The sequence below is a fragment of the Vulpes lagopus genome, chromosome 3 (genome assembly GCF_018345385.1).
Source record: "Vulpes lagopus strain Blue_001 chromosome 3, ASM1834538v1, whole genome shotgun sequence".
Taxonomy (NCBI): Eukaryota; Metazoa; Chordata; class Mammalia; order Carnivora; family Canidae; genus Vulpes; species Vulpes lagopus.
Window position 1 is genome coordinate 15,618,455 of NC_054826.1, and position 20,775 is coordinate 15,639,229.

At 40.4% G+C, this 20,775-nt stretch overlaps 1 protein-coding gene across 1 annotated transcript in view; it reads left to right on the top strand.

The window, feature by feature from the left end:
• SPEF2 (sperm flagellar 2) overlaps positions 1–20,775 on the top strand; it is a 169,895-nt gene that overhangs the window by 120,885 nt on the left and 28,235 nt on the right. Inside the window, exons 27-30 of the mRNA XM_041749489.1 lie at positions 3,660–3,807; positions 5,760–5,888; positions 6,991–7,129; positions 9,972–10,201. Of these exons, the coding sequence (XP_041605423.1) occupies positions 3,660–3,807; positions 5,760–5,888; positions 6,991–7,129; positions 9,972–10,201 (646 nt within the window). The remainder of the gene's footprint in view (positions 1–3,659; positions 3,808–5,759; positions 5,889–6,990; positions 7,130–9,971; positions 10,202–20,775) is intronic.

The window sequence follows — 20,775 nt, forward strand, 5'->3', positions numbered from 1 at the left end:
TGGTGTTATTCCTAGAGTGGCCACTAAGTGAATTAATGTGAGTTAATTCCAAACTAAGATAGAAAAAAAAGGGTGAATAAATTTAAAATGTGAAATCCAAAATAAGAAAAGAAAGGAGAACAGAAAAAGATTTAGGACAAGCAATACAATAGAAAGCACATAGTAAGATGGTAGATGTATACCCCAAACATATTGATAGCTACTTTATATTTTTAAGGGCAAAATGATCCAGATAAGGGATTGATTTATTTTTTAAAAAGCACATGATACTTATAAGAACACAGAAATGATCTTCTGTTACCGACCAGAGAAAAGAATGATGTAGTGTGTGATGATCACTAGTAGCTGCCGTGGAATCCTAAACCCTTAATCCAGAGGCTCAGGGCTCCCCATCTTACTGGTACCAACTCATCAAACCCTCTTGTAAACCAACTAGATGTTGCTTCCTACATATCCCGTGGATATTAACAATTTCCATGCCTCAGCTAATATCATCTTTCTCGCCTAAAATATGTTCTTCCTTCCTTCTTTTTGATTAAATGATATGCTTCCTATAAGTCTTCAGAGCCAGTACCTGCTTTGATTCCTGACTAATTGGTTGCCTGTTTGAAGCCTTGCCTTCATTGTTCACATGGTCTTCCAATCCCTGTAGCAGTAGTACCTCCCCAGGCATTCAGCTCTTCTTTTCTAGGTGATTGTAATTTATATCTCATTATTTTCCTAAACACTTGATTGGATTCTAAGACTGTTTATACACCTTACACCTAGCCTAATGCCCACATCTATTATGATACTAGGCCCTCAGCACAATCGGACATAGGACTGCTGCTATACCAATGACGCTGTTACTACTGATGATGATGGCAGTGCCCATGGTGATCACTGCAAGATAACCACTACCAAGTACCAGAAAGTGGGGAAACCAGAGCTAGGAGTTTGAAGGGAAGGAATGAATTTTTATTCCTATTGAGCTACATAAAGCAATTTACAAGTCTTACAAATCCCATTAGAATTGCCTAGGGGAAATGATATTGCAGAATATTACATTATTAGAAAGAGTAGCATACAGCATAAAGAACATTGGCTACCCCTCTTGGTTAAATTGTATGATTTTACAGAAATGACTTAAACTCTTTCAGTCTTCAATTCCTTAATCTATTACATGGGAGACATTCCATTTATCTTTTCTTCCATGAATGGTTGAAAGATCCAGTGAAATAATGTACACCAAAGTGTTTTGGAAATTGTAAATATAATAGATCATGACGTTAAAAATGTATTCAAAACTGTACTATTTTCCTTGTGGACTTCAAAAACCACATAGAAAGCAAGCGAGAAAAGTTTAGTCATTACTGATCTAATCAGTATTCCTAATAATTATATTTGAATCCTGCTTTTATGTTTCTAATAGATTTTTATTACCTTGATGTCACATGACCTTTAAGGAGTTTTAAGTGAGACAGACATGATCTGGACAAAGCGTTGTAGGGAAAACAGTGCCAGTGAGGATTAGCACAGCTGAAATGAGAGAGCTTTAACTTGGGCTTTTTCTATACAACAGTCTCACCAAGAGCTACCCATTTAGTGTGCTATGCTAATTTTTAGAAAAACTTTCTTGTAATTAGCAGGTATGCAATGATTTCAAAGAAACAAATCATAGTTAACACCCACAATGTCAAGACATTACTTATAGTTTCTTTAGCCTTACAGGTAGATTACTGGATGTATTGTGAATTATGTTAATTTTTGAAAGACACCCAGAGGTCTTTGAGGGAAGTGGATCAAAAATATGCAGATTATAATTATCATCATCATCACCACCACCACCACCACCACCACCACCACCACCACAAGGTTGTTTATAAAGGAGAAAAATCCAATTTTAAAGGAAATTGCTAACTTACTGTGCTTTGCAAAAACAGATTCAAAAAAATGAATTGCTTGCAATTTAGGTGGAGGGATGTTAACAAGTCTGCTTTCAGCTTTACCAAGAATTTTAAAGTACAGTAGATATCATGAAATCCATTTTTGTGGATTAAGTGCATCTGATTAAAACCACATACATATATGCACACAAAACTGGCTTGTTCTCTGAAACCTTTCTGTATTTCTCTGAAGTTCCACTGATCTTAAAGAAACTGTGGGTATGTTCTGTGGAATATGATTATTTTAAAGGAAAGTCCATCTATTAATAATCATTTCCTGAGCATCCTCTATGAGCATAGCAGGTGCTAAAAGCTGCTTGAAGCCCATTTGGAGGGTGGAACCACATTTAACATTCATAGACCAGCTGGGGACAGTTACATGCTGAGCCCCAGGGTATGAAGTGTGCAGGAATCTGGGGAGAGCCGGAATTGGATGGCATATCTGGCCAAGACTAAATGTCTTTGTGGGGAGAGCCTGTGCCTTATTCATCTCTCTATTCACCTTCAGTCAACTTCCTTTTTCTCCTCCTAACCCCTCACCCAGGCCCTCCCAAGAAATAACAACAGGCTTGGATATAGTAAATAAATTCTCACAGCCCCCATTTCTTCACCAGTTGCTTTATTTAGATTTTAAAGTTTTCAATTGGATGTTGCTCCTCCCTTCTCAGTGTATGTGGGTTTTCTTTCTCCCTCTTGGGAGTCTTTACTCAGCTCTCATTTCTCAGGGCTATCCTCCTAAGTGCTCTTCACCTCTCCAGGGGTGGTTGGACTTATTGCAAAAGGTCTGGCCTTTGAAACTACAGGCACGGCCCCAGTTGCTTAAACCTCAAAAGGAGGTTTTCCTGTTGCCTGAAACACAGAGCCGCAGAGGAGAGATGGAGGGGTCCCAAGCGCACCCCACACTCCCCATTCCTCAGCTAAGATGGGGTGGCCCTGAAACTAATGACTCAAACCAGGACACATGTGTGAGTGAAAGGAGGGAGCTACTGAGATGGCAGGAAGCTGCATGTCCCCTGAGTAGAGGAAGCTGACAACAAAGATGAGGTTAGCCTGTGGGATAGGTTATCCTCACAGCCATTGCAATGAAAGCGCAGAATTCAAGTGTCCATGAGTCCAAACAATATTGCGCATGCCATCCCGAAACTTGGGTAGGAGGCATGAGAAACTCTTACCCATTTTATGTATAAAGCATAATCATATATAAAATAGGTAGACAGATACACTTTTGCAGTACTAAAATTTCATAGAGTAGGACTATTAGGAAAATTGTCTTTAAAACTCTCTTGGGGGAGTTAATATATGAATATAATTAATATATAATAATAATAAATAATAATAATAAAAGCGAGAAACATTAGTATAGGGGAATACCCTGGAGGAATAGTGGGTGTTAAATTCATAGAGTCTGATATTAAAAAGAAAGCTTCCTAACAAAAGCATCGTCATGGAGCTGTCTGGAGGCAGCCCTGAGGAAACGTAAGGTTGCGTTGCAGGCAGCGCTTGAGAAAGTGACCAACCTGCGCACAGACAGCTGCAGAGAAGCCAGCTCTTGGGGCCAGGGCCAGGCTGCCGTGTCACTAAAACCCTGAAGTGCGCTTTCTGTAGAGACTGAGTACGTGGCACGGTCGTTTACAGGAGAATGAGGCCTCAGTGGAACTCGGGGATGACTGAGTGCACGTGGCTCTCAGATTTCCCAAGCGTCGCATTAATTGGAATCTTGCTCGATTACAACAGGTGGCTGCTGAAATTCATCAGAGGCTCATGGAAGAAGAAAAGGAAAGCCAACCAGCAGACACAAAAGAAAGATCTCCTCAGATGGGGACAAATAAAAAAGCCAAAGAGGAACCACCCAAGAAAGAAAAGGCAGACAAAAAAGCAAAAGGTATTCACGGTTGTGGCATCCGAAGCTGTGGATGCTTCAGCCTCTCTCTAGAACACACACGATGAAGCTACTGTTGTCTAGGTTTAGTTCCGAGCCCACAGGCTCCTGTGGTGGTGTTGGCTGACTAGTCATACTGGGTACCAGCCTCACCTGACTTGTTTATCCAAATAGCCGGGCATTTGGAACATGCTGGAAGAACTCCAAGATGACACTGTGTGATCTGAAACGTGTGCACAAAGAGGTGAGAAACGAGTCTATATGTACATATGTTTCAGCTTGAATTCAGGTTTCTGGCTTAATCCAAGCAGGTTCCTCTCTCCCAGAGGCCTCCTGCCTCATCTCAGCCTCCGAGACGCCTGGGAGGGAGCAGAGGCTAGGAGAGACCCCTGTCAACCTTGGGGGTCAACTCGGGCACAACGGTTACCCTCCCCTCTGAATGTCTCCACGTGGACACAGTTAGGGTAAGGAGAGGCAAGAGGGGGAGAGACGGGAGCTCCAGAGCAGAAGTCTGCCTCACCAGTCGGTTGCTCACACGTGCTGGTTAGGCCACGGCTGGACGCAGGCGGGATGCTTCCAGACTGGCCCCTGCCCTGGTGGGACTCTAGGCTAGAGACAGGGAAGGACATGTGACTGATCACTGTTCCTTAGCAGGGGAAGGATAGGCGACCCGGAGAGCCAGGAGGGGGGCGGCACTTCGCAGCTGGGGTACACTGAGGCAGCCCTGCGGAGGAGCGAGAGGAGGAGCTGAGGATGTAGGCCCTGGGAGGGACGCCCGAGCGAAGAGAATAATAGCACCACGAGAAAAAACACACCACATAGTCCATCTCAGATGCGAAAGAAATAAGCTGTATTTGAAGGACATGCTTCAATTTTTTTAATTTTTATTTTTTAAAGAGTGTATTAATTTATTCATGAAGGATACACAGAGAGGCAGAGACACAGGGAGAGGGAGAAGCAGGCTCCCTATAAGGAGCCTGATGCGGGACATGAACCCAGGACCCTGAGATCACGACCTGAGCCAAAGGCAGACACTCAACCACTGAGCCACCCAGGCACCCCTTCAATTTACCTTGATAGATGATCGGTTGAGTCCAGCCCCTTAATTTTACAGATGATAAAACAGAAATCCAACGAGATTAAGCTCCCTTTCACCTGTAATTTATGCATCGGTCTACTGTTGCAATTACGGTTTCTTACCGTTGCTTTGTTTACAATTATGTCATCTTCACATGTGAAGATTGTGAAGATTGTGACCCTTGGGGTCAGACCTTCAAGACAGATTCATTGCACTGAGTAGAAATATGTGGACGGGGCCTGCAGCTGGAATCCCACTGTCGTTTCTCAAGAGTGAATTGTCCGAAAAATGCTGACAAATCCTTATTTTCTAATTATCTTATGTAATCACTAAAGTACTTGCAGTCAAAGATTGCAGGATTGCAATCTGTGAAAAGATTGTTTTGTAGGTTACAGATTCTTAACCATGAGCCACATTTCAGCCACATCTCGTGGAGGTTGTTCCCTGGTCTTTTCTCAGTGAGGACCTGGGAGGCCTTTGGCTAACGCTAGGACCTCTTACGGAGCAGTCCTTCCGCTCCATGGGGCTCATGGGGCTCATGGCATCCGTGGTATATTGCAGTTTGCTCATTTCTGTCCCCAGACTCTGCATCGCACCTTGTATGAAGTCTATAACCATGTCTGCCCCTCACTGCACACCTCATCTTTCCATGATGCTACACAAAAGGGGCATTTGTATTCGTGTGTAGCTTAGATAACACATGGAAAATTCACAAGGGAAGATCAGCATTTCACACTCAGTCAGGACTAGGATCGGTCCTTTCCAAACCCCAACAGATTTACTACAGACCTGCACATCTCACTTCATCCTCATTTTGTCCAAGTAACTGTGCATTGGATGTCGCTCGCTCCTCCCTGAGTTCCTACTGTCCTTTCAGGCAGATCCCCGCCAACAGCAGAAGCCACACCTGTGACAGTCACAGCAGAGGAGATTACCCAAAAGGAGAAGAGAAAGGAACTGATGCTCAAAATCAAGGAAGAGCACCTCGCTGCCCTGCAGTTTGAAGGTAGCAGTGGAAAAGAACCAAGATGATTCTTTTCAGGGGAAAATAGGCCAGGAGGCAACCAGCCCATGACTGGCTCAAGTGTGTTTAGGAGGATACAATGCAAAGCGATCAAAAAGTACAACTCTTAGTTGGTTGTTTTCATATGACCCCATGAGGGCTAGATTCAACTATTCTATAATTGTCTGCTGGGATCTCCAAAAGAGACAAAGAAAGGTTGGGAAGGGGTTAGGACAACACCAGAAATGATTACAATCCCAAAGAATAGAAACGAAAAGAATATGTTAGAGTCAGAGTGATTTTACAGGTTGAAAAAAGGCTTAGAGCCACATACACATAGGTGGTTTTATATGATAAGAATAATTTTGGCCTCTCATTAGGAAAATAAATCCTTACTGAAGGCTAACAGCCCCCAAAAGTGAGTTCTTGGTAACAGAGGCCATAGAAGAGCCAGTAATGGATTAATAATGTTCAAGAGCCTCCTTTTCTATAGATAGCAATGATTTTATAAGATCTATTCTCCTGGCTCTTCCACTTGTTTTATAATGCGACTCAAAATGGACTTTGAAAAAAAAATCAGAAACATCAGCAAATTAGGCCAGTGGTAGTGGAAGAAGCAAAGCAGAAACCTGGGAAAACTATTTCAGAGGTAAAATCCACAGACAGTGTGTGCCATGGGCAGCAAGAGGCCCTGGGATACAGAGCATTTACCCTAGTTTTACCAGGGCTGTGAAAATACAATGATGTTGCCATCCTGAGGTTCTAAAGTAGGGAGATGATCAAGAGACTTGTACTGTCCCCTTTTTGAAATTCAGAAATTATCTGTTTGCGTTTTCCCATTCCAATTTATCAAAGAATATATTGCTATAAAGTGCCATAAATGTTAAAGCTCAGTTTATAGTTTTGGCTTAAATAAACCGTGAAATGACATGACCATGCATTTTACTTTTTTTTCTCAGTGACATAGATTGGATATTATCAATAGTCGTATATTAAATGTGCACCTACATCTTCACAAATAGAAGCATGAGTGGTTTAAAAATCGATTACAAAATGCATATATAGATAATACATTTTAAAATCCTTCACTTTCTTTTTAAATTAGAGATAGCCACACAGTTCCGGCTTGAACTGATAAAGACAAAAGCATTGGCTTTCCTTGAAGATTTACTAACAAAGGTGGTCGATGTATATAAACTCTTGGAAAAGTGGCTTGGTGAGAGGTACTTGAATGAAATGGCCAGGTAATGTACTGCATGGGCTTTTCAAAATGTATTTTTTAATTCCTAAAGGCCAAAATTGGCAGATTTTTAGGCATTTACAAACGTAAATTACATTTACAAATAGATGTTTTGGCTTTTTAGGGAATCACATATGTTTTTGTATTATGCTCTATTGTATTTATATTATATTCTTTTCAAACAGTAAGTCATGTGTCAAAGTGTCCTATTGCAATGTCCAGGTTTGCACATCATTTCTGAGTGTGGTTTTTACCCTGCTTAATGAGGACCTTAGTTTACAAGGTCTGATTATAGGCAATTAAAAATATTTTTCAGAAGTAAGATAATATTTCAGATCTTTTTAACGCCAGACTTATTATTAATCAGGACCAGTTAGTGGGAGACTAAGAAGCCAGTCATTGGAATGTTACACCAGTTAGGCTGATTCCTTATAAGCGTAATACCCAGTTCTAGCTTGCTGTTGGGTTCCAAAGGTTTTTCAGACTTCTCATCTCTAGATGAGAATCCCATTCTCTTAATTCTCCCCCAAAAATCAGCTCAGCCAAGCAGAAATAGCCCTCAGGTGAGAGGAAACATGATGTTCCAAGAGACGGGGATTCCCTCACTGTCCACAAAGGAGCAGCATGCCTATTCACTTGGGGCCCATGGGCTTCATCTATAAAAGGAAACACAGCAACCAGGCTATTTCAGAAGTTTCTACTAGATTTAGGTTCTCTGAACACTACAGCGTGCAATAAACATTTACTGAAGATTTAGAAGTTACTACCTACATAGAATACAAATGGCAAGTATTCTCAGAAACAACTGCCACCTGAAAGAGAGTTGTTATGGTTTTTCTGCAATCCTTGTCTCATAATGAAAGTTCTCTTGTAAAATCTTCAGCCTAGTTTTTTTTTTTATATCTGTCATGCTATATAGTAACACACACACACACATACACACACACATTTACACACCCCTCAGCCTGGTAACCTAACTGCAGTAAGGCTTAAAATATTGTACCACTGGATGGCCAAGTTGGTTACTCCTTAGCATCATAGAGCAGTGGTGTTCAGTTCTGTTCTCTTCCTACCACTTACAAATGAAAACGTATCTTCTTAATTCCTAGAATTCACATTACCCTCCCATCCATGTGGCCATCAATAGTAAATGCTCTCTCTCTCTCTCTCTCTCTCTCTCTCTCTCTCTCTCTCTCTCGGCATTTTAAAATTTTTATTTAAATTCAATTAATCAACATATAATGTATTATTGATTTCAGAGATAGAGGCGAGTGATTCATCAGTCTTACATGATACTCAGTGCCCATTACGTCAATGCTTTTTTTTTTTTTTACGTCAATGCTTCTTATACTCCAATTTCTCAGATTTGTATGGTGTACAAATATCTGACCCCTGAATGTGGCCACAAGAAGTAAAACCTAGAACTGTCCGGCTATGCATTCTGTCTTGGTTATCACAAAAACTCTCTGGTAATAGAAGGAAAATATAGAGAGAGCTGTCCATCCATTGGAACTTCAAATCTTGCTTTTTCATTCCGGAGGCATTTTTGAAGCTCTTCCATTTGTGAGAAGGATATGCCCGGTAACCTCCACTAGGTGGTGCACACCCATTTTGAGATCCTGGTCACCGCTGGGTCTTGGTCTGCAGTGGGAGGTGGTCCTCACAACAAGGCTTGGAACTTACTTGCTTCCAGTGCCTTCTCCTCTGCACCCAGGGCACACACACCCCATGAGGCATAAACTAATTAGAGAATACGCGCTATGTGGACGCTCACCAGTACAGCATGCTGGAGTTGAATTCTAGTTTCAGAGAAAGCAACTAATACTATTTTAAAACATTTTCTGTATATGTATTTTGGTGTTCTGGGTTGCGTATGAGCAGATTAAAAATGGATATTTCTGTCATGTCCAATCATTAATGCAAACTATAAACCATTTTTGTAAAGCAGTAATATTGTATTTGTTCCTGTACAAAACTTCTCTGGCTTTTGAAATGGCCCTTTGATTAGGGCCATAACTATAATCCCCAGTATAGGTTAAATCCATTCCTTGTATGATTTCACATTAATAACCATAAAGTATGGAATTATGTGTTACTAGCTCCATGCAAAAATAAGGAAATTCGGAGAGCTTAAATAAGTTCCCAAGGACCCATGGCTACAGAGTGTTCTAGAATGAGAACTCAGCTTCCAATGTTCTTTCCACTGCACCTCACTATTACTGCTTATACTACACAATTTAACTAGGAATTATTATTTGTAAAAATAGAAAGCAATTTCAGTGGGTTCATATTATTAGAGTTCATCTGACAATCGTGTCTTAAATAACTTCAAACTCCCTGATACAAAGTTAGAGAAAAGCCACTCTTCTAGAAATCCATAATCAAATTTGATTAACTTTTCAATTTTTCCTGATTCCAAGTAAATGTGTCATTCTAACAGTTATATTTTACAGGTTTTTCTGCATACTTATTTTGCATACTTAGAATGAGTAACTATATTTTGGTACATACTTAGAATGAAATATATCTCTTGACATCATCTTGCTTACACAGTAAAAAAATGTTCTAATGTTAATAAAACCATATTTGATGAAGTCCCTTTTGTTTCACTTTGTATAAAATATGTGACTGTGAGCTCTATAATGAGAATATATTTTATTTCCAATCTGCATTTATTATTCCACCTTTTCATAAAGTGGATTTGAAGAGAGCTGGAATTTGTAAACATGCAGGTTGAATTGTCTCCCTTAGCTGTACGGTGTGTAGACTTTGTGTATCTGTCTCCTAAGCACTGTTAACCCAGTAGTATTTAGTGGGGATAACGCTATTCATTTTTTCATTTTCAGTGTGGAAAAATTAACTGAGGTGGCCCGTTATCACATTGAAACATCGACAAAAATTCAGAATGAACTTTACCTAGACCAAGAAGATTTCTTCATTAATGGAGATTTGAAAGTCTTTCCAGATCCCCCTCCCCCAGTGCGCCCCCCACCTGTGGAAAAGGAAGAAAATGGCACCCTGACCATCGAACAGCTTGACAGTCTTAAAGATCAGTTCTTAGATATTGCACCCAAAGGTAGGAAAAATAATTACCGTGGAAAAACCACAGAAAAAGTTAAGACTAATCAGGGTAGCAGTTACCTGTTCACAAATAACATCAGCCCTCTGGGATCACGTGTCACCAAAAAGATGCCCTCACTGTGTTCCAGTTTGCCACATGTTTGCTTTATGCAACATAGATATGAATGAAACAGGAGGAAGATAGTGACTAATACTTCAGCAGGGTGGTCATCCTCCTTCCTGGAAATTCTCCTCTTTGGCCCAACCCTGCCCCTGGCCAGAAAGCTGGTAAACTTGAGTCTGACTATGGCAGCTGAGAGAGACAGCCTCTGCACATATGTCCAGTCGAGGGTTTGGATTGGGATCATGAGTTTGCGTTTCTGTCTCCCCCACTAGTCTGGGGAGGGAGACCAGGGTAGAGAACTTCCCTTTTCTCTCAGTGCTTCATAAACTAAGAACAGAACCAGATAAGCTGTCACCAAAATATTTACCTAATTGAGTAATATGTTCACATGTATGTATACATAAGAATTTTATGCCTATGACACTTTATTTCCTTCACATGCTATCCATTATGGCTCTATAGTATGTGCATGGGCTTTTTTTTTTAAATTCAGTCTCTTTTGACTTCCAGATATTCTTCAATGAATTCCATCAGTTGACAGCACAAGTAATTCAGACAGATCATGTAGGTCTAGCATCTCATCTCCATTTTACTGGGCTGGACACTGAGTCACAGAGCAGTTTTTACATATGGTCATATGTCATCCAGGCCTCTTCAGATTCAAAGCTCTTGCCTCTTCTCATTGAACTAAGTCACCTCTCAGAAACAAGTTTATTTTATCTTCCAACATCCACCTATTGGAAAATCATTACTTTCTCCCTAGAGAATAGCCAACTGACTTTAGTCTAGCCCTAACACACTTCTACTTTCATAGTGATTATATTTCATTTGTTTTTTAAAAGTTCATTATTTCTGGAAACCCACATCAAATCTCATTAGTCAAAGGGCATTCCTGTACTCTAAATCTGAATAACTCTTTGCTAAGCCCAGTGGGTGAAACAGGTGAAATCTTGTACACCTGGGTGACCCTCTACCCTGGCACACATCAGCTCATCTAATCAGCTTGAGTGGGTCCCCACCTCGAATATATAAAGGCATACGTGACAACTGTGAATGGACACCAACACTGGTTGGCAGTGTTTGGGCAGGAAGGAAACGTGGCCATTGGCAGGTACCAAACAATCTCAGTCTTATAAAGCTGAGTCCACAAAATCTCTTCCATCGTTTGGTCAAGGAGATTCCATTCTCTTCCCCACTGTGTGGGTTTCACAAGGCCCTCTTATTACATATTCCCTTCTCAAAGGTTGCTTTTGCCCTTCATTTCATCCACACTATTTTTTATATAAAATACAAAGATACATGTATAAAGACCCTGAATATGACATATAATTTGATTTAATCCTACATTAGGGTGATGGGATGGAAATCATCCAATTAGCAGGTCAAAACTAAAAGCATTTGGGGACATTTCAGGAGGTGGAAGAGGATTTTGAAAATTGTCAGCCACTCATAATCCCTTTTAAAAGAGACCTTAGTATTTATGATGATAATCACAATACATTCCTGGATCCAACCTCAAAACCAGAGCCTGCCCTTCAACTAAACGTTTAAAAACAACAAACAGCAGCTATAAGTCGTCATGTGCATGTCTTAGAAGATTAACTCTAGAAGCCTTTGGGACTAAAATATGTCAACTGATACATTTATCTGTTTTCTAAATACAGTAGAATGAATGCAACAGCTTTCAAAGTATGGTAGAAAGAGGAAGGAAGGAGGAAGAAAGTAAAAGAGGGAGAGAGGAGAAATAGTTATATATATATATATTTAAAATGTAGATGTAAAAGGAAAACCACTTGCCCAGGGACTTAGAATGTAATTTGAAAAGGCAAGCATGGAAGAAGAAAATATAAACTTCTATTGAGTTTCTTTCTGGAACAGAATATGAACTTTATAAAAGTGTGTAAAAATGCAGAGCAAGAGAGGATCAGTGCCCAGTGAAAGTAGGTCAGGGATACAGAGGATATCTAAAGTTAGAGGAACAGCCACTAGCCAACATGCAAATAAGAGGCATGGGTGTGAATGTTCAGGGAAAGGTCAGGAGACTGTTTTGCTTCTCCTTCCCCAACTGCACGAACAGCAGGCAAACAGATGGGGAAGGCTTTTCTGTCTGAGGAAACACCACCAGCCACCCAAGCTGGAGAATCCACCCAGATTTAAGAATAACCATTGTAATTACTGCACAAGTTACAAGGCTATATAATACTGTGAGATTTGGAAGTCTTACTGGTTCAATAAATCAGTTTATATTCTTTATTATTTGCTCAATTATGCTATTTGAATACACACACATATTCATTGCTTTTCAAGTACATGTAAGACCTTAGCACAGTATCAGGTAGTCTATCATTAAAAGTAATATTCATTGTAATTAGTCTTGCTAATGTTATAAAGGAAGGCAAAATAATGATCATTCCATTTTCTGCATCCCAGAGTCACAGATCTGTGATGACTTCTTAGAAGTCAGGCTGCAAATGCTGACATTGGCCCTCCTGAGGAAGTCCAGTAGTTACTGCTCACCCTTTCTCACCAACTCCCTTAGCCCCAAAAAGATCCTTTGTCTTTCTTCCTCAGCTCTGTGATTGTTGTCCACTGCCTTAAATAATATACAGCCATCCATCTTTTAAGTGAAGTCTTTTGTCATATTCCTTCCGAGAACTAGAAAACAGTCTTTTATGATACCTTCCACTGTGTTTACCTTAGAACTCTACAGTTTCAAAAGACAATCTTAGTTGAAGTGATCGGTTTTCAAAGTATGGAGCAACTGGCTGAAAGTGGCACATTTCTGAATGTGTGATCCTACAGAACTTCTTCCTTGAGCTTGAAAATTGCTGTTATTTTTAAGCCAAGAAATATGAGCATTTCCTTAAACTATTTCATAAATGCCAATGTAACCTATGGTATCTAAGATGTAACTTTGAAGCTTACTAAAATATGGTAAAATATGATGAACAGATGGATGTTTCTCTAGGAAAAAAGCATACATATTTACACATCGTCATTATATGACCAGGCCTACCAGAGGATGTTTTAGCACATTTATAAGGAATGGTGATGTCATGAAGTTTCACTTTGGTAACTTTTAATTATGTTGCATAAATAAAACTATTGATGGAAATTGAAAATCTTTAAGTAAAACAAGTGACTTTAAATACTTGTGAGTAACTAGTATCAGGATATAAACAGAGAGAACCAAGGCTTATGGAGTTTTTTGCTGAGTATTAGCTACTCTACTTGAAAAATAGAAGTCTTCATTAAAATAGGCCTTTACTAAAAAAAATAAAAATAAAAAAATAAAAATAAAATAGTCCTTACTAAAGATAATGGAAAATTGAAAACGCATCGTATACCGCAATGCTTATATATTCAACACTCCTCTCGTGGTCAAAATCTGCCACTTGTGATGATTTTAAATCTCCTTTGGTAAAGGCAGTCATGAGAAATAAAATACCATCTGTTGATATGATCATCACAAAAATGCCAGAAAGGAAAAATGACTGTATGCATGATAATCCAACAAGATTGTACAAAATGCAATGAAACAATTTGTCATGCTGGCATTTTCCATGCTACCCAGCAAAGATCCATACTTTAGAATCTCAGGAGCAGCTTAAGTAAGAGAAAGCCAGTGAATCGACAAGACATTCTTTTATTGACTGTCCCAGGAATCATTTCCATGAGCGTACTTCCAGCACAGGGTGAAATTTAGTGAACGTCCTCTGAATTATAACAACAGCCAATATTGGCATGGTGTCAGGCCCCATGCTAGCATTTCCATGTTGATTCACTTCTTACACATGGCTGGCTGAGTAAAAAGACGCCGCTATGGTTAAGAAGGGTCAGACAGCTCTTTTCAAATCTACCTTTTGTCAAATGATTGTATATGATCTTGGGTAAGTTATTTAGCCTCTCTCTTCTCAACTTCCTCCTCTGGAAAATCGGATATTTCAATGGAGTTGCTATAAGCATTAAAGTAATTAATATAAGTAAACTATTTAGAGTCTGGCACGTAGAATGTGTAATTTAAATGTAATATAAGCCATTGTCATTTAATTATATTATTATAGTAATATTATATATAATATTATAAAGTAATATTTGTATATATGTAAATAATATTTATTATTATATAACATGTAACATTATACAATACAATAGTGATACAAACTATTCCAATTATTACCTAAAATGTTAGCTCCATATGCTGAAGGTACACATACCACAACAGGCATCTAGAGCATTACTCTGGAACATTTCCAGAAAAAAAAAAATTACACCACCTGATAGAATTAAACCATAAGGTATGTGGCTCCCCAAGGGGACCATAAACATCTCAAACAAAAACACTCATTTTGTGTACTGCATTAAGCTCTGGGTAGGAACATCTTGTCTCTAAACATCAAGTGCCAAGCACATCAGGAAGACAGTCTTTTTCCAATGGAAGCTATTTGGAGTCTGTTGAAACCAGAACACTTTAGCAATGTTCCTCAGGCCCCACTTAAACCAAAAGAACTCCTTTTCTTTGTAAACCCATCAGTATTCCATGTAATGCCTGTAGATATTTGGTTCATGGCTATTTTGGCTTCTGCTTGAGTGGCTCTGCAGAGAGAACACAGCCCAGCAAATTCCACATCCGCATCACTTCTTCAAAAGAGGCAGCTTGTAGTTGTTCAAGGTTATGATACTGTTCTAAAAACTGGGGAGGGGACCTCCTTTGAGAGGCTCTTTTTTAGAGACCCTTAGGTTCAATGATTGGCCTCAGAGACATAAGGCACAAACAGAACTCTTGTCTGTGGTGGCTAAGCTAGATCATTCGGCTACATGGTTTTTACAAGAATTCAAAGGAGGAAGTAGTTACTGCTGCCTGTGCAGGTCAGAATAGGGGTTAACCCAGAGGAGAATTGTTAAAGGAAGCTTCCAGGAAGAAAAGCAGGGGAAAGCATACAAAGGGGAAAAGAGAGTAGACATTGAAATTTTTGAAGTTGCATGACATATTCAAGGAACAGCCAACAGACCAATTGGGGCAGAAGGCAGGAGGTGAGGACCACAAAGGCTTTGTGGGCAGATTGTCAAGTCTCACAGTGGCTTGCAAAGGACACACAGGAAAGGATTATCAAAGGCCTTTAGAGCCAGATGATGTGGTGAGTGGATTACAGGGAGGAAGAGACTGTCTGAGAACTCAGCAGATGCTGCTCTGTGTCTCTACAGAGCCTTGGCCAACAGGAAGACAGGATTTAAGGGCACGGAGGGTGGGGTGGGGGGATCATTAGAAAGTTCAGTGGATCTTTCTAAGCTAGTGTCTCTGAGAAAATTGTAGAAATAGGATACTCTATATATTTGCAGGAAGGTAAGCCCCATGTAATCTGAAACCTGCTTAAATTAGTCTGACTTTACACAAATCAACAAATACAGAAGGATTTCTTACAAAAGGTACCCTAGGGAAAGATTGATGTTATTAACAGAAATACCTCTCCAGGTGACAAAATCTAGGGATTATGCAAAAAAGGAGTAAGGCCCCTGTATGTCCTGTGGTTCTCTCGGTGGGTGAACTCCTTCCTCTACATAGATTCAGATCACGGAAATGCAGTAGTAAATCTAGAAGCCTTTGGACCTGTTAAAACCATTTGTGGGCAGAGTTTCAGCTACTTCTTCAGGAGGAACCACATTCTCATGAAGCCAGAGAGTTTACGTGAGGCAAATGAGAAGTATGTGCTCAGAATCAAGATAACACCTTCTGGAAAATCTACTCATAAAACTACAAATGTAAAAGCTAGCCAAATCGGTAGTGAAAGTTAAAGTCCTTCCCTTCAGTAACAAGAGACCTCTTGTCTCACGCATTCATTCCTGGGTTCACGCACCGGCTTGGGACCCAAGGTCTAGCGTGGGAGACTTGATAACCCAGGTAGGGTCTAGAATGAAGGCAGGACGTATTAACCACAAGGGGGCTCACTTCAGGACACAGTTCATAGTTAGGATCTAGGAAAATGACAACAGTTAATATTTAGGATCTGGTGGGGGGGGGGGTGGAGAAAACAGGGATGTGTTTTAACAGTAACAACTGCAAAAAAAAAAAAACTGATTAAAAGGCAAAATAGAAGTTAGGTGCAAATTGGGGAAGAAGGCAGCAGCAGGTTGACTAATGTTGAAGGCTTCCAAGTAAAAGACGTTAAGAGATATGTGATCATGAAAATCAGTTAGGGATGTTTATTTTCCTAGACATCTGCCAAGTGCTTTGCGCTCACCTAGGCATGATAGAGCACAAAGGAAAGAAGTGTGGTTCTGTCAGAAGAGTTTAAATTCTAGCTGTCAGTCAGCCTAGGACAGGAATGCAGTGAAACGAAATGAAATGCTGAGCTTGTATGTCGACATGAGGTAATTTAGTACAATTCACAGAAACACATATTCCACTTTCCTGTTAACCTATAAAATAGGACAAAATAATCTAATGATTGGTAGGGTTACCGAAGTCACAGGAGGGAAATAAATGGGTGGCCTAGGCTGCCTGCCTTTAGAGAGAACCTGTATTTTAGGACATTGCTTTGTGTAACTTAAATTTTTTTGTCCTTATGTCCAGATAAATATATATATTCCAGTCTCCAACAAGTATGTTTCAGATATTAGATCTTTGGGGAAAAGAAAAAGATGAGGCATGAGGCACGGCTCCTTGAAACCACCTGGGACAGGTCTCAAAGCCTGAAGCCCTTTCTGTAAATGAACAGGCTGGCTCTAGTACTGCCAGTGAGGATGGACTGAGGTGGGAGGGAAGAGATGGCCAAGGTGAATCTTGTAGACATGCCGCCTTGTGTGTCCTGTTACTCTTTCTTCTCACTACAGGAAGCAAATGTCAGCAAAAAGCAATGTCTCTCTTATGCGTAGAGAATAAGATTCTAGAGTGAAGGAGAGCGTAGCAGCCTTTGCCCTTATGAGAAACCTGTGATAGTGAAGTGAGTAAGCATGCGGGCTGTAGAGTAGGATTGCCTGCTAGCGATCCAGTACTCCACCACTCACCAGCACCGGGACAACGGACAAATTAATCAATCTCTTTGTACCCTTGTTTTTTTTAATCCATAAAAATGACAAGTAATTGGTACATTTTCTTACCTATAAAATGGAGATGATGGATTATGAGGATTAAGTGGTATAAGCCACTTAAAGCACTAGCCAGAATGCCTGACATACTACTTGTAAGCACTCACTGTAGTTTTTCCCAGAAATAGTGAGCAAGTTTTGGGGTCAGAGATAAGCAAAACTGAAGGTAGACATTGGGGGTTGCTGAAAATAACAACGTGGAGTTATTTTAAAGGCAGGGATCCTCCAGGTGACATGAACCGAGTCACTGAAAAGCAGAAAAGGCTGCAGAAGCTTGACCATTACCTTCCAAAAAGGAACGATCAATTTTTGAAAATCTGGCTGAAAAAATACCCTTGGCTTATATATGATGAGATGTTAAATCTTATGTTCTGTGGCCTGTGTCGTAAGCACGGAGTGAAGTCAAAGGGAAATCAAGTGAGTTTTTTTTATGGCACTGACAACTTTAGGACAGAATTTCTCAATGCACATCATCTTAGTGAGGCTCATGCCAAGGCTTCACTAATAGAAGCAACAAATGGTTCTCCAGTGAATGTTGCCACCACAGAGCTCATGGTGACAACCATGAGCAAAGTCACCCTCGGGAGAGTAGAGAACTTATTCAGATCATGCCATGCTATCGCCAAGACGGGACGTCCTCTCAAAGACTTTATCTGGATGTGCAAGTTGGATGATATGAAGGGGGTCGATATCGGCCCCGTATTCAGAACTAACAAATCAGCAAGAACCTTTACATATTTTATTGCTGAAGTGGAACGGAAAAATCTTAGGGAGAAACTAGAACAAAGTAAATTTTTCTCTGTCCTCAGTGACGGAATCACAGACAGTTCAACCAAGGCAGCTGAACTTGTCTATGTGCAGTTTGCACACGCGGGAAAAGTGCATTGCCAAATTGCTGGGGTACAGACAGTAGAAAGGGAGGATCCTTTGGCAATAAGAGATGCCATTGAAAGAACTCTAGAGAGAAATCTTCAACTTAAGCTATCAGACCAAGACTGGGCCAAGAAACTGGTTGGTTTTGGAAGTGATGGTGCCCATGGCTCAGAGAGAGAAAACAGCAGGGTGGCCCTGCTTTTAAGAGAAATCCAGCCATGTGCCCTGACTGTATACTGCTTTGCACACCATCTTGAACTGTCTTACAAGGCGGTGTTCCAAAGCGTTCCCCTGTACAACGACGTCAGAAATCTTCTTCACAGCATCTACCACTTCTACCACAGTTCCCCTCTGCACAGGAGTTCCCTGGTAACTGCTTTCAAAGGCCTTCACCTTCGACCTGTGATGCCTTCTCAAGTAGGGGGCAGGAGGTGGCTTCAGGAACTACAAGCAGCTCTCCAGAACTTTCTCAAGGGATATCCTGCAATAGTCCAGCAACTGCATTCGGTAAGTAATTTTGAAATACCACGCTGGGTTAGCTTTCCAGAGTGACAGAGAATATTTTTATTGAGCAATTTGAAATCATAACTCTGAGAAAGACAAACCAGTATTTTATTCCTGATCTATGTTACAGGGAGATGAAGGCAGGAGTGACACCAGTCATCAGAAAGCCAAGGAACTCCTGGGGTTCCTTCTCCAAGCAAACATTGTTAAATTCATCCACTTCTTAGTGGATGTCATTAATGTCCTTAGCATTCTTTCCCGTGTCAATCAAAACAGAAATTCTTCCATTGCTGACGTGTTTGCCACATTAGAATCAACACTGGAAATGCTCAGAATATATCAAACAAGGTGAGGAGTTGGGAAATGGTCTGAGGGTCTGTCAAACTAGACAGCATGACTGGGGACATTATTTGCCAGGTGCTTTTTCATTTAATTGTTTATTTGGGGATTTTTTTTTTTCACCTCCCCAGACCAGGACCAAAGGAACGTTGGGTGGATTCGGTCACGCACTTTCATGGCAACTGCCTGGGAGGAAAGGGAGACATTTCTGATGTGAGAAGAGTAGTCTTAACACATCTTATCAAGAGGCTGCAAGGTTGCTTCAGAGATGCCAGCCAAGATGTGCTGAAGGCTACCATGATTGGAAGCTTTAAACTGTGGCCTGCGAAGATAAATCAAGGTACCCTGTATGCACTAACCCCAAACCTTTTGTACTTTGGCTGTCTGTAGGTTTCTTTCTTATATGTGACTCTTTCTCTTGTATATCGATGGCAGAATTTGGAGAAAAAGAGGTATCCATCCTGATTGCCCATTATGAACCAGTACTGGAAGCTGCCAACGTGGAAATCGACGAAGTGGACGCTGAATGGAGCATGTTGAAATTAGAGATTTATGCTAGGTAAGCATGGTTGGTATTTACAAATGTTTGAATGGCACTTGGGAGTCTCAATAACTTATATTTTTCATTCTTCCCCGCTAGATTTCAGAACATCCGCAAATTGACCTGGGATTTTGTGAATTCTGTTTACTTACACAAGTATCCAAATATCTTGACCTTAGTGGACCTCGTGCTGACCCTCCCTGCAAGTTCCGCGGAGGCAGAACGTGGCTTTAGTCAGATGAAACTCACCAAGTCACAAATGCGTGCCAAAATCAAGGCTGAAAGTATGACGGATCTCCTTGTAATTCAGTTGAATTCTCCGGACATTAATAACTTTGACCCTCGGAAAGCTATCCATTTATGGAACACAAGAACACCATCTGCAGCTGATGACACAAGACCTAATTCTGCTTATTCGTCAAACTCTGAAAGCCATGATGAAAGCGATTCGTAATATGACAAATGTTGACTTCGTCACTGATCAAAGCAAAAACAAAATTCTTTGTAATCTGAAATTTAGAAGTAAAATAATAACCACTCTTCACATCAAACACGAAAGGCATTTGGCATCTTATCAAAGTGAAAATTTTCTGTACTTTCCTTTAAAAAAAAAGATGTATTTATTTTAGAGAGAGAGTGTGCATGAGGGAGCAAGGGCGGTGGGGAGTGCAGAGGGAGAGAGAGAATCCTAACACAGACTCCCCGCTGAGGGCAGATTCCAGGATGCCAAGAACATGACTTGAGCTGAAATCAAGAATTGGCCTTTTAACTGACTGAGCCACCAGGCACCCCTTCCTGTACCTTTCTAAGTCTACTTCTATATCCACACATTCCTTCACGTTCTTTGGATGCAATGTGTTATTTTGATGTCATCTTTTGCAGAGTTATTGCTAAGGGTGACTAGACTATGACTATGGTCTGAATTCCCTTTGGCCTAGAACCTTCCCATAGTTCTAAATGACAGCTGCATTAGATAACTAACTTGGGCCAAACCGAAAAAGAGGTTCATTTGCTTGTTTGTTTAGATCCATGAATAAAATCTCTAGGTTTATCTGTCTATGTTATCACATTTTATGTGAAGGTCATATCACCATATGCCTTGACAATGTCAAGATCATATATT